Here is a 24,272-nt window from a genome sequence, read left to right as displayed (position 1 = left end):
CCTATGATTGGGGATGCCCAAGGCACCCCAAGGTAAAATTCAAGGAAAACCAAAATCCTAAGCATGGGGATGCCCCGGAAGGCATCCCCTCTTTCGTCTTCCTCTATTGGTAACTTTACTTGAGGCTATATTTTTATTCACCACATGATATGTGTTTTGCTTGGAGCGTCTTGTATGATTTGAGTCTTTGCTCTTTAGTTTACCACAATCATCCTTGCTGTACACACCTTTTGGGAGAGACACACATGAATCGGAATTTATTAGAATACTCTATGTGCTTCACTTATATCTTTTGAGCTAGATAAATTTTTCTCTAGTGCTTCACTTATATTTTTTAGAGCACGGTGGTGGTTTATTGATCTCTCATGCTTCACTTGTATTATTTTGAGAGTATTTTAAAATAGCATGGTAATTTGCTTTGGCTATAAAATTAGTCTTAATATGATAGGAATTCAAGATGGGTATGATAAAAACCTTCATATAGAGTGCATTGAATACTATGATACTTGATATATGTTTTGAGATATAAAGGTGGTAATGTTAGAGTCATGCTAGTTGGGCAATTGTGAAATTGATAAATACTTGTGTTAAAGTAGGCAAGTCCCGTAGCATGCACGTATGGTAAATGTTGTGTGACAAATTTGAAGCATGGGGTGTTCTTTGAGTGCTTTCCTTATGAGTGGCGGTCGGGGACGAGCGATGGTCTTTTCCTACCAATCTATCCCTCTAGGGGCATGCGTAGTAGTACTTTGCTTCGAGGGCTAATAAACTTTTGCAATAAGTACATGAGTTCTTTATGACTAATGTGAGTACATGGATCATATGCACTCTTACCTTTCCGCAATTTGCTAGCCTCTACGGTACCGTGCATTGCCCTTTCTCACCTCGAGAGTTGGTGCAAACTTCGCTGGTGCATCCAAACCCCATGATATGATACGCTCTATCACACATAAGCCTCCTTATATCTTCCTCAAAACAGCCACCATACCTACCTATTATGGCATTTCCATAGCCATTCCGAGATATATTGCCATGCAACTTGCCACCGTTCCGTTTATTATGACATGCTCCATCATTGTCATATTGCTTTGCATGATCATGTAGTTGACATCGTATTTGTGGCAAAGCCACTTTCATAATTCTTTCATACATGTCGCTCTTGATTCATCGCATATCCCGGTACACCACCGGAGGCATTCACATAGAGTCATATTTTTGTTCTATTATCGAGTTGTAACATTGAGTTATGAGTAAATAAAAGTGTGATGATCATCATTATTAGAGCATTGTCCCATATGAGGTGAAATAAATAATAAAAAAGAGAGGCCAAAGAAGCCCAAACAAAAAAATGAGAGAAAAAGAGAGAAGGGACAATGTTACTATCCTTTTCCACACTTGTGCTTCAGAATAGCACCATGGTCTTCATGATAGAGAGTTTCTTATTTTTTTCACTTTCATATACTAGTGGGAATTTTTCATTATAGAACTTGGCTTGTATATTCCAATAATGGGCTTCCTCAAAATGCCCTAGGTCTTAATGAGCAAGCAAGTTGGATGCACACCCACTTAGTTTCTTTAGATGAGCTTTCATACACTTATAACTCTAGTACATCCGTTGCATGGCAATCCCTACTCCTCATATTGACATCAATTGATGGGCATCTCCATAGCCCGTTGATTAGCCGCGTCAATGTGAGACTTTCTCCTTTTTTGTCTTCTCACATAACCCCCATCATCATATACTATTCCACCTATAGTGTTATATCCATGGCTTGCGCTCATGTATTGCGTAAGGGTTGAAAAGGCTGAAGCGCGTTAAAAAGTATGAACCAATTGCTCGGCCTATCATCGGGGTTATGCATGAGGGGAGCATCTTGTGTGACGAAAATGAAGCATGGCCAAACTATATGATTTTGTAGGGATAACCTTTCTTTGGCTATGTTATTTTGATAAGACATAATTGCTTGGTTAGCATGCTTGAAGTATTACTATTTTTATGTCAATATTAAACTTTTATCTTGAATCTCTTGGATCTGAACATTCATGCCACAATAAAGAGAATTACATTGAAAAATTATGTTACGGAGCATTCCACATCAAAAATTCTATTTTTATCATTTACCTACTCGAGGGCGAGTAGGAATTAAGCTTTGGGATGCTTGATACGTCTCCAACGTATCTATAATTTTTGATTACTATTATATTATCTGTTTTGGATGTTTAATGGGCTTTAATATACCTTTTTATATTATTTTTGGGACTAACCTATTAACCGAAAGCCCAGTGCAAATTGTTGTTTTTTGCCTATTTCAGTGTTTCGCAGAAAAGGAATATCAACTGGAATCCAAACGGAATGGAACCTTCGCGAGGATCATTTTTGGAACAAACGCAATCCAGGAGACTTGGAGTGGACGTCAAGGAAGCAGCGAGGAAGCCATGAGGCAGGAGGGCACGCCCTAGGGGGGTGGGCGCACCCCCACCCTCGTGGGCCCCTCGCAGCTCCACCGACCTACTTCTTTTGCCTATATATACTCTTATACCCTGAAACCTTCGGGGCGAGCCACAAACACCTTTTCCACCGCCGCAACCTTCTGTACCCGTGAGATCCCATCTTGGGGCCTTTTCCAGTGATCTGCCGCAGGGGGATTCGATCACGGAGGGCTTCTACATCAGCACCATAGCCTCTCTGATGATGTGTGAGTAGTTTACCACAGACCTTCGGGTCCATAGTTAGTAGCTAGATGGCTTCTTCTATCTCCTTGGATCTCAATACAAAGTTCTCCTCGATCTTCTTGGAGATCTATTCGATGTAACTCTTTTTGCGGTGTGTTTGCCGAGATCTGATGACTTGTGGGTTTATGAACTTGATTATCTATAAATATTATTTGATTCTTCTCTGAATTATTATATGCATGATTTGATATCTTTGCAAGTCTCTTTGAATTATCGGTTTATAGCTTGGCCTACTAGATTGATCTTTCTTGCAATGGGAGAAGTGCTTAGCTTTGGGTTCAATCTTGCGGTGCTCGATCCCAGTGACAGCAAGGGAAACGACACGTATTGTATTGTTGCCATCGAGGATAAAAAGATGGGGTTTATATCATATTACTTGAGTTTATCCCTCTATATCATGTCATCTTGCCTAATGGTTACTCCATTCTTATGAACTTAATACTCTAGATGCATGATGGATAACGATCGATGTGTGGAGTAATAGTAGTAGATGCAGAATCGTTTCGGTCTACTTGTCACGGACGTGATGCCTATATTCATGATCATTGCCTTAGATATCATCATAACTATGCGCTTTTCTATCAATTGTTCGGCAGTAAATTGTTCACCCACCGTAATACATGCTATCTTGAGAGAAGCCACTAGTGAAACCTATGGCAGGTACTAGGAGACTTGCGTGTAGTCTCCTACTGGATTGATACCTTGGTTCTCAAAGACTGAGGGAAATACTTACGCTACTTTGCTACATCACCCTTTCCTCTTCAAGGGAAAACCAACGCATGCTCAAGAGGTAGCAAGCCCAGATTCCGCAAAATGGCTTGAGGCCATGAAATCTGAGATGGGATCCATGTATGAGAACAAAGTGTGGACTTTGGTTGACTTTGCCCGATGATCGGAAAGCCATAGAGAATAAATGGATCTTCAAGAAGAAGGCTGACGCTGATGGTAATGTTACTGTCTATAAAGCTCAACTTGTTGCAAAAGGTTTTCGACAAGTTCAGGGAGTTGACTGCGATAAGACCTTCTCACCCGTAGCGATGCTTAAGTCCACCCGGATCATGTTAGCAATTGCCGCATTTTATGATTATGAAATTTGGCAAATGGATGTCAAAACTGCATTCCTTAATGGATATCTTAAAGAAGAGTTGTATATGATGCAACCGGAAGGTTTTGTCGACCCAAAAGGTGCTAAAAAGTGTGCAAGCTCCAGCGATCCATTTATGGACTGGTGCAAGCCTCTCGGAGTTGGAACATACACTTTGATAGTATGATCAAAGCATATGGTTTTATACAGACTTTTGGAGAAGCCTGTATTTACAAGAAAGTGAATGGGAGCTCTGTAGCATTTCTGATATTATATGTAGATGACATATTCTTGATCGGAAATTATACTGAATTTCTGAATAACATAAGGGTACTTGAATAAGAATATTTCAATGAAAGACCTCGGTGAAGCTGCTTAATATCAATACGCTTAATTGGACTTTCACAAAGCACATACCTTGATATAGTTTTGAAGAAGTTCAAAATAGATCAAGCAAAGAAAGGGTTCTTGCCTGTGTTACAACGTGTGAAGTTGAGTAAGACTCAATGCCTGACCACTACAGAAGATAGAGAGAAAATGAAAGTCATTCCCTATGCTTCAGTCATAGGTTCTATCATGTATGCAATGTTGTGTACCAGACCTAATGTGTGCCTTGCTATTAGTTTAGCAGGGAGGTACCAAAGTAATCCAGGACTGGATCACTGGATAGCAGCCAAGAACATCCTGAAATACCTGAAAATGACTAAGGATATGTTTCTCATTTATGGAGGTGACAAAGAGCTCGTCGTAAACGGTTACGTTGATGCAAGCTTTGACATTGATCCGGATGACTCTAAGTCACAAACCGGATACGTATTTTTATTAAATGGTGGAGCTGTCAGTTGGTGCAGGTCCAAGCAGAGCGTCATGGCGGGATCTACGTGTGAAGCGGAGTACATAGCTTCTTCGGAAGCAACAAATGAAGGAGTTTGGATGAAGGAGTTCATATCCGATCTAGGTGTCATACCTAGTGCATCAGGTCCAATGAAAATCTTTTGTGACAACACTGGTGCAATTGCCTTGGCAAAGGAATCCAGACTTCACAAGAGAACCAAGCACATCAAAAGACGCTTCAATTCCATCCGCGATCAAGTCAAGGAGGGAGACATAGAGATTTGCAAGATACATACGGATCTGAATGTTGCAGACCCGTTGACTAAGCCTCTCTCATGAGAAAAAAATGATCAGCACCAAGACTCCATGGGTGTTAGAAACATTACAATGTAATCTAGATTATTGGCTCTAGTGCAAGTGGGAGACTGAAGGAAATATGCCCTAGAGGCAATAATAAAGTTGTTATTTATATCTCCTTATATCATGATAAATTTTTATTATTCATGCTAGAATTGTATTAACCGAAAACTTAATACATGTGTGAATACATAGACAAACAGGGTGTCACTAGTATGCCTCTACTTGACTAGCTCGTTAATCAAAGATGGTTAAGTTTCCTAGCCATGGACAAAGAGTTGTCATTTGATAAATGGGATCACATCATTAGAGAATGATGTGATTGACTTGACCCATCCGTTAACTTAGCACAATGATCATTTAGTTTACTGCTATTGCTTTCTCCATAACTTATACATGTTCCTATGACTATGAGATTATGCATCTCCCGAATACCGGAGGAACACTTAGTGTTCTATCAAACGTCACAACGTAACTGGGTGACTATAAAGATGCTCTACAAGTGTCTCTGATGGTGCTTGTTGAGTTGGCATAGATCGAGATTAGGATTTATCACTTCATGTATCAGATAGGTATCTTTAGGCCCTCTCGGTAATGCACATCACTATAAGCCTTGCAAGCAATGTGACTAATGAGTTAGTTACGGGATGTTGCATTACGAAACGGGTAAAGAGACTTGCCGGTAACGAGATTGAACTAGGTATTGAGATACCGATGATCGAATCTCGAGCAAGTAACATACCAATGACAAAGGGAACAATGTATGTTGTTATGCGGTTTAACCGATAAAGATCTTCGTAGAATATGTAGGAACCAATATGAGCATCCAGGTTCCGCTAATGGTTATTGACCGGAGATGAGTCTCGGTCATGTCTACATAGTTCTCAAACCCATAGGGTCCGCACGCTTAACATTCGGTGACAATCGGTATTATGAGTTTATGTGTTTTGATGTACCTAAGGTTGTCCAGAGTCCCGGATGAGATCACGGACATGACGAGCAGTCCCGAAATGGTCGAGACATAAAGATCGATATATTGGAAGGATATGTTTGGGCATCAGAATGGTTCCGGGTGAGTTCGGGCATTTACCGGAGTACCGGGGGGTTGCCGGAACCCCCCTAGGGAGTCAATGGGCCTTATTGGGCCCTAGTGGGAGAGAAGAGGAGGCAACCAGGTGGAGGGTGCCCCCCAGCCCAATCCGAATTGGGTGGGGGGCCTTTCCTTTCTCCTTCTCCCTCTTCCTTCTTTTCCTAGTGGGACTAGGAAACGGGGAAGTCCTACTCCTACTAGGAGGAGGACTCCTCCCCCCTTGGCATGCCTAGAGGGCCGGCCGGCCTCCTCCTCCCTCCTTTATATATGTGGGGAGGGGGGCACCCTAGAACACACCAAATTTGATTGTTTAGCCGTGTGCGGTTCCCCCCTCCATAGATTTCCACCTCGGTCATATCGTTGTAGAGCTTAGGTGAAGCCCTGCGTCGGTAACTTCATCATCACCGTCATCATGCCGTCGTGCTAACAAAACTCTCCCTCGACCTCAGCTGGATCTAGAGTTCGTGGGACGTCACCGGGCTGAACGTGTGCAGATCGCGGAGGTGCCGTACCTTCGGTGCTAGGATCGGTCGGATCGTGAAGACGTACGACTACATCAACCACGTTGTCATAACGCTTTCGCTTACGGTCTATGAGGGTACGTGGACAGCACTCTCCCCTCTCGTTGTTATGCATCACCTAGATGGATCTTGTGTGTGCGTAGGAATTTTTTTGAAATTACTACGTTCCCCAACAAGTTCATTCTGGAAAGAGTTGTTCAGAATATGGGGAATTGAGTCACAAATGAGCACGGCATATGACCCACGGACAGATGGGCAAGCAGAACGGGTCAATCAATGTTTGGAAATATATCTGAGGTGTGCAGTACATGATTTTCCTACCAAGTGGGCAACCTAGCTGCCTCAAGCTGAATTCTGGTACAATTCTACATATCACTCATCACTGGACTATACTCCATACAAAGCTCTTTATGGTTATGATCCAAACACGGGCCGGCTCTTGGGACACATGCCCTCTCTCAACCCCGATGTCAATGAATGGTTGGCCACGCATACTCAACATACAACTGCTCTTAAGGATCACTTGGCATGTGCCCAGTGCAAATACAAACACTTTGCCAACAAGAAGCGCTCTGACAGAGTATTTGCACAAGGGGAAATTGACTATTTGAGACTGCAGCCTTATGCTCAATCAACAGTGGTGAATCGCCCTTGTCGGAAGTTGGCGCTGAAGTTCTTTGGACCATACAAGATACTGGACAGGATCGGCAGTGCTGCATACAAGTTGGAGTTGCCAAGAGGAAGTCAAGTCCATCCGGTTTTCCATATGTCACAGCTCAAGAATCATGTGCCAGATCATACGCCGGTGTTCACCACTCTGCCAGTACCGATCGATCTCTCTGCTCCGGGGGTTTGTCTTGAAGAAATACTGGACCAACGATTGGTCAAGAAAGGGAACGCGTCCCATCTTCAGATACTGGTCAAGTGGGCGAAAATTCCTGCTGCTTCAGCCACCTGGGAGGACTACGAGGTGCTCAAGGAACGCTTTCCAATAGCACCAGCATGGGGACACGCTGGTTCTTCAGGGACGGGTACTGTAAGAGCATCTCCAGCCGTTGGCCCCCCCAGGACGCATAAAAATCACCCCCTAGGGGCGAGCCGGCGATACAATCGGCGCTGGGGGCGGTTTTGCGCCCAGTCGTCGCCCCCAGCTCCCCCCAGGCGTCGAAATTGGCCCACTTTGCAGCCCCATTTCGGCGAATAAAGGGCCCATATGGGCGAGAATAGGCCCATATTCGGCGTGGTTCACCGTGTCTCGGCGTTCAATTATCAACACAATTTTTTCTTACCACATATTTCATCACAGAAAAATCAAATACTTCAACAAAATAGTACAACAACAAATAGTTCAATACAAATTATATAGTTCAACAAATAAAAACTCGTATTTCATCACACGGCGTCCCCCTTGAGCCTCCATAGGTGCTCAATCAGATCTTTCTACAGTTGATGATGCACTTGTGGGTCTCGGATCTCCTGACGCATACTGAGATAGGCAGTCCAAGTTGCCGGTAGCTGGTGATCAACTTCGGCTAGAGGACCCTGCCTGTAGTATGGTTCAGTGTCAAACACTGGGTCTTCTTGCTCGCTCTCGATGATCATGTTGTGCAAGATGACACAGCAAGTCATAATCTCCCACATTTGATCTTTGGACCATGTCTGAGCGGGGTACCGGACAACAGCAAATCGAGATTGGAGCACACCAAATGCCCGCTCGACATCCTTCCTGCACGCCTCCTGAATCTTCGCAAACCAGGCGTTCTTGCCTCCTGGCACAGGGTTTGAGATGGTCTTCACAAATGTCGACCATCTCGGATAGATGCCATCAGCTAGATAGTACCCCTCGTTGTTGTGCCGCCCATTGATCTCGAAGTTCACCGGAGGAGAATGACCTTCAACAAGCTTGGCAAAGACAGGAGAGCACTGCAGCACGTTGATGTCATTGTGAGTTCCTGGCATACCAAAGAAGGAGTGCCAAATCCAGAGGTCCTGTGTGGCCACCGCCTCAAGCACCACACTGCAACCGCCTTTGGCGCCTTTGTACATCAACTGCCAATCAAATGTGCAATTCTTCCATTTCCAATGCATGCAGTCGATGCTTCCAAGCATCCCAGGAAATCCTCTTGCTGCATTTTGTGCTAGGATCCAAGCAGTGTCTTCCGCATTGGGTGTTCTCAAGTATTGTGGTCCAAACACTGCCACCACTGCCCGACAGAACTTGTAGAAACACTCTATGCTGGTGGACTCGGCCATGCGCCTATAGTCGTCGAGTGAATCACCGGGAGCTCCATATGCAAGCATCCTCATCGCTGCCGCGCACTTCTGGATGGAGGTGAATCTAAGAGCGCCGGTGCAATCCATCTTGCACTTGAAGTAGTTGTCGAATTCCCGGATGGAATTCACAATCCTGAGGAAGAGCTTTCGGCTCATCCGATAACGGCGCCGAAATGTTTTCTCGCCGTGAAGTGGAGCATTGGCGAAGTAGTCGGAGTAGAGCATGCAGTAGCCTTCGAGACGATGCCGGTTCTTTGCTTTCACCCGCCCAGGCGCCGAGCCACCTCGCCGCGGCTTTTCATTGCTCGCCAGCAGCTGGGCGAGGGCGGCAAGCACCATGAGATGCTCTTCTTTCTGGACGTCGGCCTCGGCTTCCTCCTCCAGCAGCGCGGCGAGCGCTTCCTCGTCATCCGAGTCCATCGCCGAGGCAGGCAAATCGCCGAACACCTTGCGCCCGGTAGGCGTGTACCCGCCGTTAAACTGCTCCTCCGCGGCCGGAAACGCCCAGCTGCTGTTGGAGGGGCTGCCGCGGCGAAGCGCTGCTATTTTTCCGGCGGGGAATGACTATCTAGCGGTGAAGGGTGGCGGGCGGCGCCGGGATATAGCTAGTGGTGGCCGAGGGCGCGGGGGGTGGGAGGCGAGTCTGGGAAGAAAATCTTGACTTTTCCCCTGACGACGTGGGCCAGCCACGCTTTTCCCTTGCGCCGGAGCCCCCAACTGCTCCCTAGTGCGCCGGGTTCGGCCTGTGACCGCCGGGCGGAAAAAATGACCGAGCCGGCGATTTTCGGCGTCCTGGAGACGCGACTGGGCCATTTTTTTCGCGCCGGCGACGAAAAAGTGGTCTGAGGGGGTCTATTGGGGGCGCGGCTAGAAATGCTCTAAGTGACAAGGAGTCAAGTACAGAGGCGATCGCAGCGGCAAAGGCGCGAAGAGTTTAAAAGATGACCAAGGGGCTTTTGGGTCGTGTGATCTACGGGCCGCTGGGCCGAGTGTTGGGTTGTAAGCCGCGCTATATAAGCGAGCGAGTAGCGTGCTGTACGGTATGAAGTTTGAAATTGAAATCATTCTAGCCTCTCACTTTCTATTATTTTCTCCTGTGCTCTCTCTCTCTCTCTCTTTCTTCCTCAGCTTTGTATCTATCCTCCCCTCAAAGTCCTCAAGCAACCATGGAAGCAAAAACAAAGCAAAAGCAAAGCAGCCACAGGTTGCACGGCCGTAGCCTGCCCTCCCGTTATAAAACCGAGGGGGCCGAGGCCGCAGGACAAAAGCTCCTCACCCCTCTCCCTCTCCCCCTCACAGCTTCCCCAAACCTTACCTTTCCCCACACCCAGACCTCAACAGCTTGCTCCGCGGTCTTCTTCTTGCTTGGTACCCCGGTCGCCTCTTGCTTCCTCGAGCCCCTCTCCTCCTCGCCCAAGTTTCTCTCTCTGAACCATACCAGTCCCCGGCCACAGGGGGTTCTTGGATTGCCGGAGAAGAGCCATGCTTCACGGCGGCAGGCCGCTGTCCCTCAGGGGGTCCCTCAAGGCCCTCGAAGCCGATATCTTCCCCTACTTGCTACTCCGGCTAGCCGCCGTCGATTCCGTCCGTCCCTAGGGCGTGACAGGCACATGCATGCACGCGTGCCTAGCCAGCTACAAACGTACGTGCATGCACTCCCTCCGCTCCATGCTACTCCCTCCGAGTCCCATAATATAAGAGCATCTACGGCTGAACGTATCAAACTCATCTCATATGTCCAGGAGGACAGCCCAATCATTGCCCGATCATATTTTTTCACCCAGACAGATGTCTCAAATGGGTCTCAAATGCCTGGGCTTACTGGCACCCCTCATATCCAGCCCAAATATGGGCCGGATATGAGGGCGCCCGGGCGCGCCCGCCACGTCGGACCTGGCTCACGCTGGCCCACCTGACCCTATATATATCCGTTCCCAACCCGACCAGTCCTACGAGGTCACCGTCTGCTACAAATTAGTTTAGGTTTTAGTTGAACCGATGAAATATCATTCAATTTATATAAAATATATCCAATTTATGTCTGTTTGCATGAATTATACCATCTTTGCATGAATTATTAGGGGTTGGGGCGCCCCTGGCGGCGCCTCCTGAAAGGAAGTTAGGGCGGTGCCAGGTGGGAGACGCCCCTTCCACTCTTCTATTTATAATGAAACAATTATAGTTGGTATAAAGATCCAGACAAGTTATTCAATGAAATTCCACAAAATATTCAAAGCTAATTCAACACTGATCGGTCACTGGTTCAGTAATGAAATTATACTTTCTAATTAAAATACAACATTTTTAACTAATATGCGGAACAGCTTTAGCACTGATTAATCACTGGCTCAGGAAAAGAACTTCTGATTGCTATTTAAACTACTATGGTAAAGGGATTCAAAACTCTACATTTAGTCAACTCTTACTATAGTGCCTTTTTTTCCATTCAGTGAGAACATGCACAATCCTTTGAATCACAACATCATGTAGCACACAAGCAAGCTTATAGCATCACCTCTTAATGTTCTCTTCAACTATTTCAATTCTTCACTGCATTGCAACGAACCTACAGAAACCCAAAAGAGCAAGCTACGATGGGAGTGGATGTGGGTCATCTGGTTTGAATGAATGTGCGGTCACCTGAAGATCCGATTCCTTGCTCGAACTCTTCCTCTCCCAAGGATCTGTGTTCGAGAAACAACTCAATGTCACAAAAGTCCATTACCCTACAGTTTTACTCCAAACCAAATCAACCATCCTTCAGTTTCAATAAACCGATCTAATTTGAGTCTTCTGAGATACACGAGATATGATTTTAGATGGATAAACAGATATGAACACAAACACGTTGTAGACACTTTTCCAGTTGGGATTCAGGACAAACATGCTTATATGATACATGATGCAGTAATATTTCAAACATGATGAACAGCGCACGTGCTTACCGCGGATGATGTACTCTGGATGTTCGTCGTCGCGCTATCGAGCATGTGTTGACAGAATTGTTAGTGTGAGAAATAAGAAAGATATTTGTTTGCAATGGAAACGACGTATATGAGATTGAATAGAATAGAACATGGATTCTGAGACATGTCTGCAAAGCACCCATACCATTCAATAAACCAGAAATTGTGTAGACATCAACTGGAGTCAAAAAAATGCTTTCATTGATAACCGGCGGAGGAAGTCAAAAAATGCTTTCATTGATGCTTTCATTGATAACCGGCGGAGGAAGTCAAAAAATTCTTCAACATGTCTCCTAGCATGTCTCCTAAGAACAGACAAACCACCATGGGTACTCGTATTCGAAGTTCTCAGAGTCTTGCAAAAGGAATATATGATGCCTTTCTCGGGTTCTTGTGACTCATGACCCAAGCTTTTGAGCCCACCTTACTAATTAAGGGGATTCAAACAGGGAAATGTATGATTGTACATGTAAACAAGAACATGAGACATAACTAACAAAGTACACTGCTACATGTAAACAGGAAAATGAAACAGAACTAACAGGACCATTGGACCATCTTGTGGAACATATAACACAACTTGGGACAATAGTCAGGTTAACTCAAATGCCCCCAGCAGAAAATATAAGGGCGCCATGCATCAAAATGTAATGAAAAACAAAAAAATTAACCAAATGAAGTGGCATATGAAACAGGCTTGAATGTTTGAAAAATCAGAAGATGTTATGAATCATCTGACTAAACTCTTCCTCGTGAGATGACAGGTGAATAATTTCATGGCTCAGGTTAGGGAGCAATGGTGCAGTAACAACAGATGATGCAATATGTACCTTCGTGTCCCTACAATGGAAATCTGAGTCAAATTCCTAGAATAGATTGCATGGTTCATCTGTGCTGGTGCAGAGTTCATAAATGAACATGTATGCGTTTTAAATTTAAGTGACCGGAGAGGAGGGGGGAAAGATAAAATTTGCATGGTTTCAATAACCATAAAAACTAACTCTGCACCAACCATTCCCTCAAAAATCTGAACTAACCAACTATGCAGAACTTATGAATCAAAGATAGCAACGATTGTCCAGTCGACGAACATATGACCAAAGATAGCAATGAGCGTCAAGCCGGCGACCATATGAACCAAAGATAGCAGCGAGTGTTCAGCAGAGGACCATATGAATTGAAGATATTCACTATATAAGCAGTACACTTCTAAGTATATCCCGGATTGTAGTAGTGAAGGATGTACCTAGAATCTGGATCATAGAATCATCTGTACCTGCAGAAAATAGGATAGGTGACATACAATTATACTGATAGAAATATAAATTGCAGTGTTTGATTATAAATTCAAATCTAAAATAAATTCATGAGGATGGCAGGGAACAACCAATAGCTTAATGATGCTCCCAGGGACAATCTCTATGAGGACAAAGCTAATATCCACCAAATTAGACAGCGAGAACCCTTGATATGGCCACAGGCTAGAATAGATGGGAGCCAACATATAGATGGGCTCTAAGCTACTGTCTCTAATTCTGGGAAAATAGCAAATAAAAGAGCAATACATACTGAGATAACAGGCCGAGAAGATACTTCGTATTCATTTGATTTGGTTAGTTGCAACTATTAAATATCAGGTTGACGTCATGCTGTTCGCCATTAGTAATCGCACCTTTTAGTCTGGCCTATTTACCCCAAGTGCAAAGCGAGTTAATTAGCATAATTCTAATCAGGCCACCAAGAAGAAGATGATTATGTACTACAGTAAAGACGTTCTTGTCTTGCAAGCAGGTGTGTACAGGTTTCTGAAACACAAAGCAAAAAACTTACAGTCTGAATAATTATGTCTTTAGAGCTTAATATTCCTACCAAAAAAATACAGAGCATGTCTGAATTTGCACGAAACAGGGTTCAGTCAGAGGGATATCATGTGTCGAGTACTGCCTATCCGCGGCAGCCGGAGCTATGTGTGCCTAACAAACAAATATGTAAGCAAATTTGTTAACACCCCAAATTCCAGAACCTATCATCATGTCAACAAAAATGATAGGAGAAAAACATTTATATGCTTACAAAGTGCATACAGTCCTCTTAATTTCCAAAAAGAGATGAACAAGGTAGCAACATTCGGAATGAAATAAACAGTGCGATCTTTGCATATATGGGCAGAAAGAGAGAGAGTGACAAAGATCAGGAGTTAAAGGGGGAGAAGGATTGACAAAAGCTCACCTTGACATCAGCCATCCCTCGGTGACGCTTCCCTGCAGATCCATGACGCTACTGCTCCTTGTCAGTATCATGCCTGGGTCTCCGGCCTCGCTGCTCCATCCCACCGCAGACTGGATGCATGGTACATATGCATCAAAATGAAAAGAGTAGCTCCGCCCTCAATTCCTCAATGGCAATCTTAGATTGGCATCGACGAACGATTTTTATCCATATGAAGGTTGGTCGGGGGTGGATATGCAGTTCGATTAGTTCGGTGATGGAACAGTTTAGCTACTGCTCCTCTTTCACACTCTGTTTTAACAATAAAATGAAAAGAACCATATTAAGATTCTATGTGAACCATTGTAAGCATTGATACGATGAAAAGAAATGTTAACATAGATAACACAAGTTCGGCATTTTTTTTCCTTTTTGCATAGGCGTGGACTATCGAAGGTAATTATTTATTAAGATTTAACTAAGATAAAATACAACATATCAGGAGGAGCTCAGCCAGCAGAAGGAAGGCTCTATCAGAAAATTTATTACCTTAAAACATATTTAGAAAATATCTTCCAGCGTTCATTCTCCTGAGCTTCAAGTAAGTGTATGTAAAACTCAATTGATCATGTGAGGTGAAACGGTTGGCCTCATTGAACCAAAGGCATGAAAATAAATTAGACATTGGTGTATGGGCACGCACGATGAAAGAACCTTCGGGCACATCTGCACAATTATTATACACTTGATCAATTCATTTACTCATAGGAGAATTTATCAAAAATAAGTAAATGCTACCTACAACTCGGTAGAACAGGATCTTGGCCAGAGGCATTAAACTTCACAGGACGTCAGACTGATAAAAGTAAAATTGCTCGTCGATAGCAGTGTGATTGTACTTGCTTAAGCGCTTGTTCTGAAGAACTTCCTCCCAGACACAGGTGTGATCATAGTGCGCTGAAATGGCATACTCTGCTGTCTTTCTCCGTAAGAAATACTCAATGATAAGCATTGAATCAGCATTAAAACACGATTTGCTATCCAACCAGATGGAGTACCTAACAGGTAAAATGTGTTATGTTAGCAATGGAGAAAGAATGTGTGCAGTGAAAATACATATATGTGCCAGTTAAAAGAAAACTATGAAAAACTACAAGATCCTAAGGCAATTCAGTTATGCAGTCTGAGAAGAGAGTAACTGGGCAAGCAGCAGTGATATAAAACTTTAATAGAGTATGTTGTTTCACAGATTGCGCACACAGATAATCAGGCATACGTCTTGTACTAAGTGGAATTAGCTAGTACTGGACTCCCTTTACAGAATGGCACATACAGATAATGAGCCATGCATCTCGCAGTGAAAAGAATAGGTAACAGTACACTGAATGAGTCCAATTGTAGGATCAAACAGGAAGAAAGAGTGCAGGAAATGAAAATGAAATGGTATCAGTTTATATGATGGTGACTCAGCAATGATGTATGTAAAATTGTGACTAAGCACACGCTGTGTGTCGATGTGGTAAGCACTTCCTTAGATAGATTTAACATTTTTTAGGATTCAACGAATTCCTAAAATGAAAGAAGCTTCGTTTGATTCAGTTCTGCATAAGCTTTCTATGGAGCATGTTGATACATGAGTACAATGTAGTGGCTGAAAATGAAATGATATGATTTACAAGTTTCATGTCATTGTCAAAACTGATTCTTAGAGATTGAAAAATTAAGATTTAGGTAGAAACAGAGCTTCTATTAGTGGCTGAGTTGATCGAAGGCTTTTTGTTCCTTCAAAATCTGTTGACGTATCTACTGGACGAACATGATATGTCACAATTTTCTCGCCTGGCTGAGATGGTACAAGTGCACTGCACTGACCAGAGAGACATTTTAGGCATAGAGATGGGAACATCCTTCCAGAATCCATGGGCAAGCGGTACGTACCTCGTTCCCTCGCAGAAGATCTGGATGGGGAGGTGCCGATCTTGGTTCCGCCGGCCACCATGCCCTCGTCGCCCAGCTCCTCCTCATTTTGCCTGCTGCCGACCCGTCTCCTCGACATCTTCCGATGCATCTTGCCCGTTCTCCTTCCTCCGCCTCCGCCTCCGCCCACCGCTTCCTCTGCCTCGCCATCCCTTCTTCTTCCTCCGCCTCCTAGCCTCCACCTTCTCTGCATCGCTGCGGCCGCTGCTAGTCCACGCACTTCTGCCAGTTGCCAGACGCCAACCGGCACCTCTACGGAGGCGCCTTTGCCGCTGCTCACCTCGCTGCTGCTGCCATGGATCTGGAGCTCGGGGGAGAGGGGCGCCGCTGCTTCCTATCAACCTTGCCTGATCCCGGCCGCCGAGGTACGACACCATCGACCCAGCGCGGCAGCGCCGGTGGCGTGCTTGCAGCCGCTTCCTCTCCTCCACATGCAGCGTGTTTGGTTCGGTGGAATTGGAGAGAGGGAATGGAAGTTTGAGGCTTAGAGAGTTTTATTCCTTTGTTTGTTTAGGTGGAATGGGAATTTGACAGGGAAGTGAAAGGGAAATTCAGGTGTAAAAGTCCCACTTATCTATTACCTGGGGGAGGGCTGGTAAAACTCCTATTCCTCTTCCCTTCGTTTGCCAAACAGGCTGTGGGAGAGGAAACGAGAGAGAGGGGAAGATCGCGTGCTGGGCCGCCTTTGTGATGACTGGGGAAGAGAAGGAAAGAATTCACCGTGGGGAGGTGTTATCTAGGGTAGTGTAGATATATGCGACAGTAAAAATCCACGACATGGCATTGGCGAGGAGGCGGCCTTACCGCGACTGTTAATGGGTTGTATGTCTGAATCTATTTTTATTACAGACGAAGGTTTACAGTTAACTTTGAACGGCCGGCTCTTCGTATCACTTTTCGCAGACACGTTTATAAACAAATATTATATCCGGCGTTGAAGATGCCCTAAGAAAATACACACATAATAAAATACAATGCTTGTATTTGCTTAGAAGGTACACGGGTTGACGGTTGTTTATATATACTACTCAAGTAAGTATTGCGAATTATTACTACAAATACATCACGCATCACTAAAACCTTGACTGGAAGTTTTGAATACTACTTAAAGGAAAATCATATGTTTTTTTTACGATGAGAAAAACAAACTCTCGACCTATAAGTATACAATAAGACTGTAGTAGTAACAACAATCTTCTGAACTACAAATGATCTAAAAGGAAAAACAACATTTCTATCAGTTTTCTATCAATTTTTCCTTGGTTTTCTTTGGGTTTTTTCTTCTTCTTTTCTTCCATTTTATGTTTTATAATACATGTCTATTTTATGCAACACAAGTTGTACATTTTTGTGTATATAAGAAATATTATTTAAATACACATTGAACAATTTTCAATTATGTGATTAATATTTTAGGAAATACATCATTTTCAATATTTTTTTGAATATGTGTTGACCATTTTCCAAATACAAGGTGATGCTTTTTTGTTGAATGACAGGGAACATTTTTCAAACTACGCGGTCATTTTTTTACATCATATAGTAACATTTTTTTAAATGTCAAAGACATCTTTTGAAATGCGTGAGCATTTTTAAATGCAGCGCACCTTTTTTTGAATGGTATGAATTATTTTTTTAATTACAGAAACATATTTTTCACACTATAAAAATATTTCACGTACATCTTTTTGAAATGAATACTTTTTAAATATCACATACATTTTTTGAGTGATATCAACATATTTTATAACTATGCTAACAATATTTTTACATTGCATAAACAATTTTCAAATTCATGGTTTTACATTATTTAAGTAATTTATCATTTTGAAATGTATGTATTAGAATATTTATCCTTTTGCACGACGGGGAACTCGTCAAGATTGGAACACATCCGTCGCCGTCGGCTACAAATTAGTTTAGGTTTTAGTTGAACGGATGAAATACCATTCGATTTATATAAAATATATCAAATTTATGTCCGTTCGCATGAATTATGTCTGAATCTATTTGTATTACGGATGAAGGTTTACGGTAAGCGTTGGATGGCCGGCTCTTTATATCACTATTTATGAACATGACCACACACAATATTCGGCGTTGGAGATGCCCTAAGAAAATACACACATAATAGAATACAATGCTTGTATTTGCGTAGAAGGTTTATATACATATAATACTCAAGTAAGTATTGTAAATTATTACGACAAATACATCACGCATCACTAAAAGAACCCTTGACTGGAAGTTTTGAATACTACGAAAAGGAAAATCAAGTGTTCTTATTTTTGCGATGAGAAAAACAAACGCTTGACCTATAATAAGTATATAAAACTGCAGTAGTAATAACAATCTTCTGAACTACCAATGATCGACGCAAGTGCGCAATATATTTAACCGGCGGCAGGCGGCATGAGTCCGTTGCACATTCGAATTCTTGACCAAGGACGTTGCTCGTGTGCGATTCTGATCGACCGTGGAAGAAGAACTAATGCTGCAGGCCCTGAAGCAGGCCTCGGAACCTCTCCGCGTTGCCACCGAACCGCCCGTCCTTCAAAATCCTGAAGGCCAGAAGTGCGCGCACGCCGGCGGCGCCTGCGAGGCGAGGGCTCCCCCACGGCGGGTGGATGCGCAGGTTAGTGGCGATGTGGTCCAGCCCCACCGGCATGCCCGTGCAGTTGGCCGCCATCGTGGCGACGTCGTAGACATGCTGGCCGAGGTAGTACTGGATGGCGCCGAGGAACCCGGCCACGTCGTGCGGCAGCGGGGCGCCGCCCGTGACAATCTTGAGAAGGTACGCCACGTCGTAGGCGCCGGCGTGGGTGATCCACGACAGCGGCCGCCCGTGTCCGGCGCCGATGAGGCCGGAACCCATGAGCAGCGCGCCAAGCATGTAGGCGTCGACGCCGTGGTTGCGGAGCGTGTCGAGGTCGAGGCCGCGGCGGGCGAGGTAGTCGAGGGCCTTGTCGTCGTGCGGGTCGGCGAGGCCGCAGAAGTCGCGGAGGTTGAACTCCCAGGCGACCTGCTGGCCTTGGTGGTCGCAGACGGCGATGCCGACCTGGAGCGGCTTGAGGCCGTCCACGTTGGCCTTCATGAGCGCGTAGCGGTGCTCCACCGGCAGGCTGTTGAGGTCCTGGTCGGCGGCGTGGACGAGTCCAGGGTAGTGCACGTCGACAGCGATGTAGCGGGCGCACGCGGCGAAGCTCTGGAGGTAGCCCCACTCTTCGTTGAAGTTCCCCGCCCACACAGGGCGCACCTGGACCGGCAGCTCCGGCTGTACCGGCGGCAGGGGAGCAGCGTGGAAGGCAAACGGCGGGGGCTGCACCACCTGCACGGGAAACATGTGGTTGAAGTTGAAGCGCGGCGGCGGCGGCGGAAACATGGCGAACGTGACGGCGGCCGGGTTCACGGCGATGCGCCCACGGTGCATATCTCGATCTCGATCTCTTGTTGACTTGTTGTTAGATTAGAGATCTCTTGTTGTAATTGTGTTGCTATAAGCGGCGCAGAGGCGTATATAAAAGGAGGGTGCGGAGCTGCGGTCGGACAAGAAAAGGAGCTGCGGTCGGAGTCGGACACAGGATTGGGTTTCGAGTTAGATACGGTACGACGCTCATATAGAAATTGTGGGACTCGGACACACGTCGGTGGGGTGGCGACGCGCGCTCCCTCGTCGCCGCCGTCTTCGGTGGGTTCTTCGTCTCAGTTTCTTTGCGCCATAATCGATTAATCGAGGGGGACTGTGTGCAGCCGGTACGGTGATCGGCAGCGTGCCCGGCCTCCTGTGAGGCTGAGTCGACGATGATGTGAGTGCCATGATCCATCAATGGAAGATTTTGTGCTCGGGCGATCAATCGGTGCTACTTCGGAGACACTTGCGACTACTAGATCGTCGAAGAAGAGAACTTCTGCAGATCGCCTGGTGAAGATGAGTGCGAGCAAGGAGGATATGCAGCTGGGCTTCCTAGGTCTCACTCTCGCTGTTGCGATCGTTTTTTTCCTGTAATATGTAAGCTCGCCGTGCTGTATCCCCTCCATGGCACTAAGGCCACCCGGAGACTAGGCGGAGCCGCGGCGGCGCCAGCGCGAGGAGGAGAAAACTTAAGCTTGGAAGAGGAGGCAGCACTAAAAATTGTGCCTCGTTTTTAATAAAATACGTTAGGAGGCAACCCCTTTCTTTTCAAAAGAAAATCCGTGCAAAAAATAAAGAGATCATGAAGCATCAATGCTTCCCTGATGTTCTAAAAAGAGACCATGAAGTCAATAGATATATGAGCCACGGACGAAAATGAAAAAAAAATTGCGACGCCTGAGAGATTCGAACTCTCGCGGGGAAACCCCATGTACTTAGCAGGCACACGCCTTAACCACTCGGCCAAAGCGTCGCTTGTTGTTCTAGCACCTACTTCTCCCTGAAAAATGGTTGTGATATCTAAACCCAACTCGCTCCCTGAAATCCCACCACCAGCCAAGGCCCCAAGAAACAGCAGTCAGACCATGGACGGCGGCGGAGGCGTGAGGCCATCGCTCCCGTCCGCGGCGGCGGGAGGAGCCTCCGGCGCGGACGAGCCTCGCGACGCGCGCGTGGTGCGGGAGCTCCTCCGCTCGATGGGGCTCGGCGAGGGCGAGTACGAGCCGCGCGTCGTGCACCAGTTCCTGGACCTGGCCTACCGCTACGTCGGGGACGTGCTCGGCGATGCCCAGGTCTACGCCGACCACGCGGCCAAGCCCCAGATGGACGCCGACGACGTCCGCCTCGCCATCCAGGCCAAGGTCAACTTCTCCTTCTCCCAGCCGCCGCCGCGCGAGGTACGTTTTCTTTTTTTTCCTTTTATTGTAGGAATTTTGGAGTACCATCAATCTCACCAAAAACCCTAGAGTATATCTTCGTTAGATTCGGACAAATTACCAGGTCCCGTAGCTTCATTCATTTGGTGAATGACGAGGATAAGGGGCCACTTTAAATTCTAGATCGAGGAGCGGCTTTCCTGTGAACCTATCAGATTCGGAGGGAGTAATGTTGTGGACTCCGATTGGGAAAAGAATAAGCACAGTAGAGGATGCGCCGATGTGTCGCGGATTCAGTTCAGTGAGTTCATATATGGTTCTTGGCTGAGAGATATTTTGGGGAAAATATAAATTTCAAATAAGGGTCAGCTTATCGATTAAATGAATGCATTCCACAATAAGAACACATCAATCAAAGTTTCAGACATGGTGGTTAGAAGCAGCCATCTGCAACCAAGGAATTGCGGTTTTGAGTCCTTCAGCTCACGAAATGTCATTTTGTCTACACTCGTAGCCATCCAGGGTACCAGCATATCAGTCAGTGTTATACTGAAATTTCAGGAAAACATATGAGGGAATGTGGGATTCGAACCCAGAACGTCTCGAGTAGAACTCTCAAGTCTCAACCCTACCGCTAGGGCCAAGATGAGTGCTGTATCCTTTAGGAAGTTGGACCAAACTTTTGCCAATCTGGTGGGCAACCAGGGAGTGCTGAGATTTAAATCCATGGGTGAAGCTCGTAGCAAATGATGCAAGGATAGTTAAGTTGGGGCAGAAGATCGACCTCCAATTTAGTCCATGTCTTGTTAGGAATGTTCAGCTGAGCCCATATCTTGTTTGGAAAGTTGGATGCTTATCTGCTTAAGGGTCCAAAATCTTAGAATCATGTGCAACTATTTCCATACACACAATGCAACCTTAGTGCAGAGATGCTGCTGGTAATGTAGCAGCCTCCTGACTGTTGGAACTGGAAACAAGACTACTCAGTTTCTTGATGAGGCTTTACTTATATTATGTGCATTATCCATAACTTTCATTATATTTGGACGCTCTTCATGGCATGGGTTATGTCGAATAACCACATAGAAAGGGATCATCTGTTAGGGCCTCTTGACCGGAGGGTATGCCTGAGGCCAGGAGGCGCTAGAGGGCTGATGAGGTATCGACGAGGAGGCACTGTCGCCAGCGCAGATCAGAAAGGTAACTTGGTAGTTGGGAATAGAAATTAGGGGAAGACTTCTCGATTAAATGAATGCATTCCCACATCAACCAAAGCTTCAGACATGGTGGTTAGAAGCTACTATTCGCAACAGCAGAGATTGTGTTTTTGAGTAATTGAGCTTACAAAATGTTGTTTCATGTACACTTGTAGTCATTCGAGGGACCAGCATATCAGTCAGTGTTATACTGAAATTATAAGGAAAACATATGAGGGGAATGTGGGATTTGAACCCAGATTCATCTCAAGTAGTACTCTACCACTCTACCACCAGGACCAAGATGACTCCTTTATCCTTTAGGAAGTTCGAACCGACCGAACTTTTGCCAGTTTGGTGGGTAACCAGGGAGTGGCGACATTTAAAGGTGCAGATAGTAGCAGATGATGCAAGGAGAGTCCAGTTGCGGCAGAAGATTGACATTCAGTTTAGTCCATGTCTTTTTAGAAATTTGCAGCTGAGCCTATGTCTTGTTAGGAATGTTAGCTGAGCCCATGTCTTGTTAGGAATGTTCAGCTGAGCCCATGTCTTGTTTGGAAAGTTGAATGCTTATCTGCTTAAGGGTCCAAAATCTTAGGAATCATGTGCAACTAGTTCCATATACACAATGTAACCTTTGAGAACCAAGCAAGATGTAAATAACCTCTTCTGTTAGCGCAGAGATCCTGCTGGTACTGTAAGCAGCCGCCTTTACTGTTGGACATGGAAACAAGAATACTCGTTGTCTTCATTAGTTGGCTTTACTCTTTAGATATATTATGTGTACGAACATCATATGATTCTTAATGTGTATGAGGCTGGCACATGAAGATACACCTAAAATGTTATGAATCATATTAGGTAGATATTAGGGTCGTGCACAAGTCTACTCACTTGCGTGTTAGTAGCTGCTAGGTGCAACTAAAGAAGATATTGCATAGATAAAGGCTATGAACAACTTTGTGGTTATGCTTTGAAGTTAAAGTGCTTGTTTTACGCGTTATCAGATCCCATGAAATTTAAATCTGACACAAAATAGTCTATAATTATATGCCTAGGTGGATGACAAGTCATTCCCCACATAACATTCCGTAATGACGGTTAGCTGCCAATTCACTGATGCACTGGTGCCTCCACTCCCACCCCTCCAATTCTTTGGGAACAGGCTACATATAGTGTGTTTTTTTTTGCGGGTACAGGCTACATATAGTAGAAACCAATGTTTTGGAATGCATGGCCAGACTTTTATAGAAACACGAAACGAACAGGGTATGATTCTTATTTGTGTACGAGGCTGGTATCTGAAGATTATGTAAAATGTTGATGAATCATATTAGTAGTACAAAGATATTAGAGATTGAGGGTCATGCACAAGTATACTCCCTTGCATGTTAGCTGCCAGTGCCTTCAACTAAATAAGATCTTGCGTAGATAAAGGGCTATGAGCAACTCATGTGGTTATGCTTTGAAGTCAAGTGCTTGTTTTATGTTTAATCAGATCCCTGGAAATTCAAGTTGACACGAAGTACTCTATATGCATAGGTTGATGACAAGTCATTTTCTGATGTTACACAGGTTCTACTCGAGTTGGCACGCAGCCGGAACAAGATCCCTTTGCCCAAGTCTATAGCTCCACCCGGCTCGATTCCCTTGCCACCCGAACAGGACACATTGTTGAGTGAAAACTACCAACTCCTACCTGCATTGAAGCCGCCAACTCAGACCGAGGAAGCAGAAGATGACAATGAGGGAGCCGGCGCAAGCCCTACCAATCCTAATCCAAACTATCCGCAGGATCAGAGGGGCAGCGAGCAACACCAGCCTCAGAGCCAGAGGGGGGTTTCTTTCCAGCTGAATGCGGTGGCCGCCGCAGCTGCAAAACGTTCTCTAGTGACAGTTGATCAGTTGAACATGGGCTAACTAGCTGTAGATCGTTGGCTGGTTCCTAGTGCTTGCTCCCGCAAGCCTGCTTGCTGATGCTTGTGTAGCTGCTGGGATGACCCTCCTATTTCACCATGAAAACTGCCGATTGTTGAGGAAAGGGAGCAGCCTTGCATGTAGTGTAGTTGTAGCCGTGCACCTCTCTGGTTAATTAATTCCTGTCCATTATTTGTCAACTTATGGATTTTGTTGAACTTGGTCTGTTCCGTCGTTGTTTCGGACTGTGAAATCAGTGTTCCTACTGCGACTGTTCCTATCATGTTTTTGATGGCATGTACTCCCTCTATAAACTAATATAAGAAC

The 24,272-nt window shown here is 45.1% G+C and overlaps 3 protein-coding genes, 1 non-coding gene and 1 pseudogene across 5 annotated transcripts; 2 read left to right on the top strand and 3 right to left on the bottom strand.

Annotated features, from left to right (window-relative positions):
* Positions 1–7,067: 7,067 nt before the first annotated feature.
* On the top strand, positions 7,068–13,538 carry LOC147980980 (uncharacterized). The gene is made up of 2 exons (XM_087515822.1): positions 7,068–7,655; positions 13,497–13,538. Exons 1-2 carry the CDS (start codon positions 7,068–7,070, stop codon positions 13,536–13,538), a joined length of 630 nt encoding a protein of 209 aa, XP_087371948.1.
* LOC125547047 (putative hexosyltransferase MUCI70) lies at positions 11,114–16,237 on the bottom strand (annotated as a pseudogene). Its single transcript, XR_015599368.1, has 7 exons — positions 16,006–16,237; positions 15,709–15,718; positions 14,870–15,125; positions 14,617–14,793; positions 14,089–14,379; positions 11,839–13,135; positions 11,114–11,577 (listed from the first exon to the last, which is right to left on the bottom strand). The product of XR_015599368.1 is annotated as a putative hexosyltransferase MUCI70 (transcript).
* A 2,020-nt stretch (positions 16,238–18,257) lies between these two features.
* Positions 18,258–19,518, bottom strand: LOC125547092 (putative CCR4-associated factor 1 homolog 11). The gene has a single exon (XM_048711109.2). The coding sequence runs from the start codon at positions 19,472–19,474 to the stop codon at positions 18,533–18,535; it is 942 nt and encodes a 313-aa protein (XP_048567066.1). The 5' UTR covers positions 19,475–19,518; the 3' UTR covers positions 18,258–18,532.
* An 829-nt stretch (positions 19,519–20,347) lies between these two features.
* On the bottom strand, positions 20,348–20,429 carry TRNAS-GCU (transfer RNA serine (anticodon GCU)). The gene has a single exon. It is a non-coding gene; the product is annotated as a tRNA-Ser (tRNA).
* Positions 20,430–20,500: 71 nt separating this feature from the next.
* LOC125545628 (transcription initiation factor TFIID subunit 9) lies at positions 20,501–24,223 on the top strand. The gene is made up of 2 exons (XM_048709639.2): positions 20,501–20,853; positions 23,604–24,223. Exons 1-2 carry the CDS (start codon positions 20,542–20,544, stop codon positions 23,946–23,948), a joined length of 657 nt encoding a protein of 218 aa, XP_048565596.2. The 5' UTR covers positions 20,501–20,541; the 3' UTR covers positions 23,949–24,223.
* Positions 24,224–24,272: the final 49 nt, after the last annotated feature.

The sequence above is a fragment of the Triticum urartu genome, chromosome 3A, assembly GCF_056163025.1.
Source record: "Triticum urartu cultivar PI428250 chromosome 3A, HENAU_Tu73, whole genome shotgun sequence".
Taxonomy (NCBI): Eukaryota; Viridiplantae; Streptophyta; class Magnoliopsida; order Poales; family Poaceae; genus Triticum; species Triticum urartu.
The sequence above is the reverse complement of the archived record's forward strand: the minus strand, read 5'-3'. Positions and strand labels throughout refer to the sequence as shown.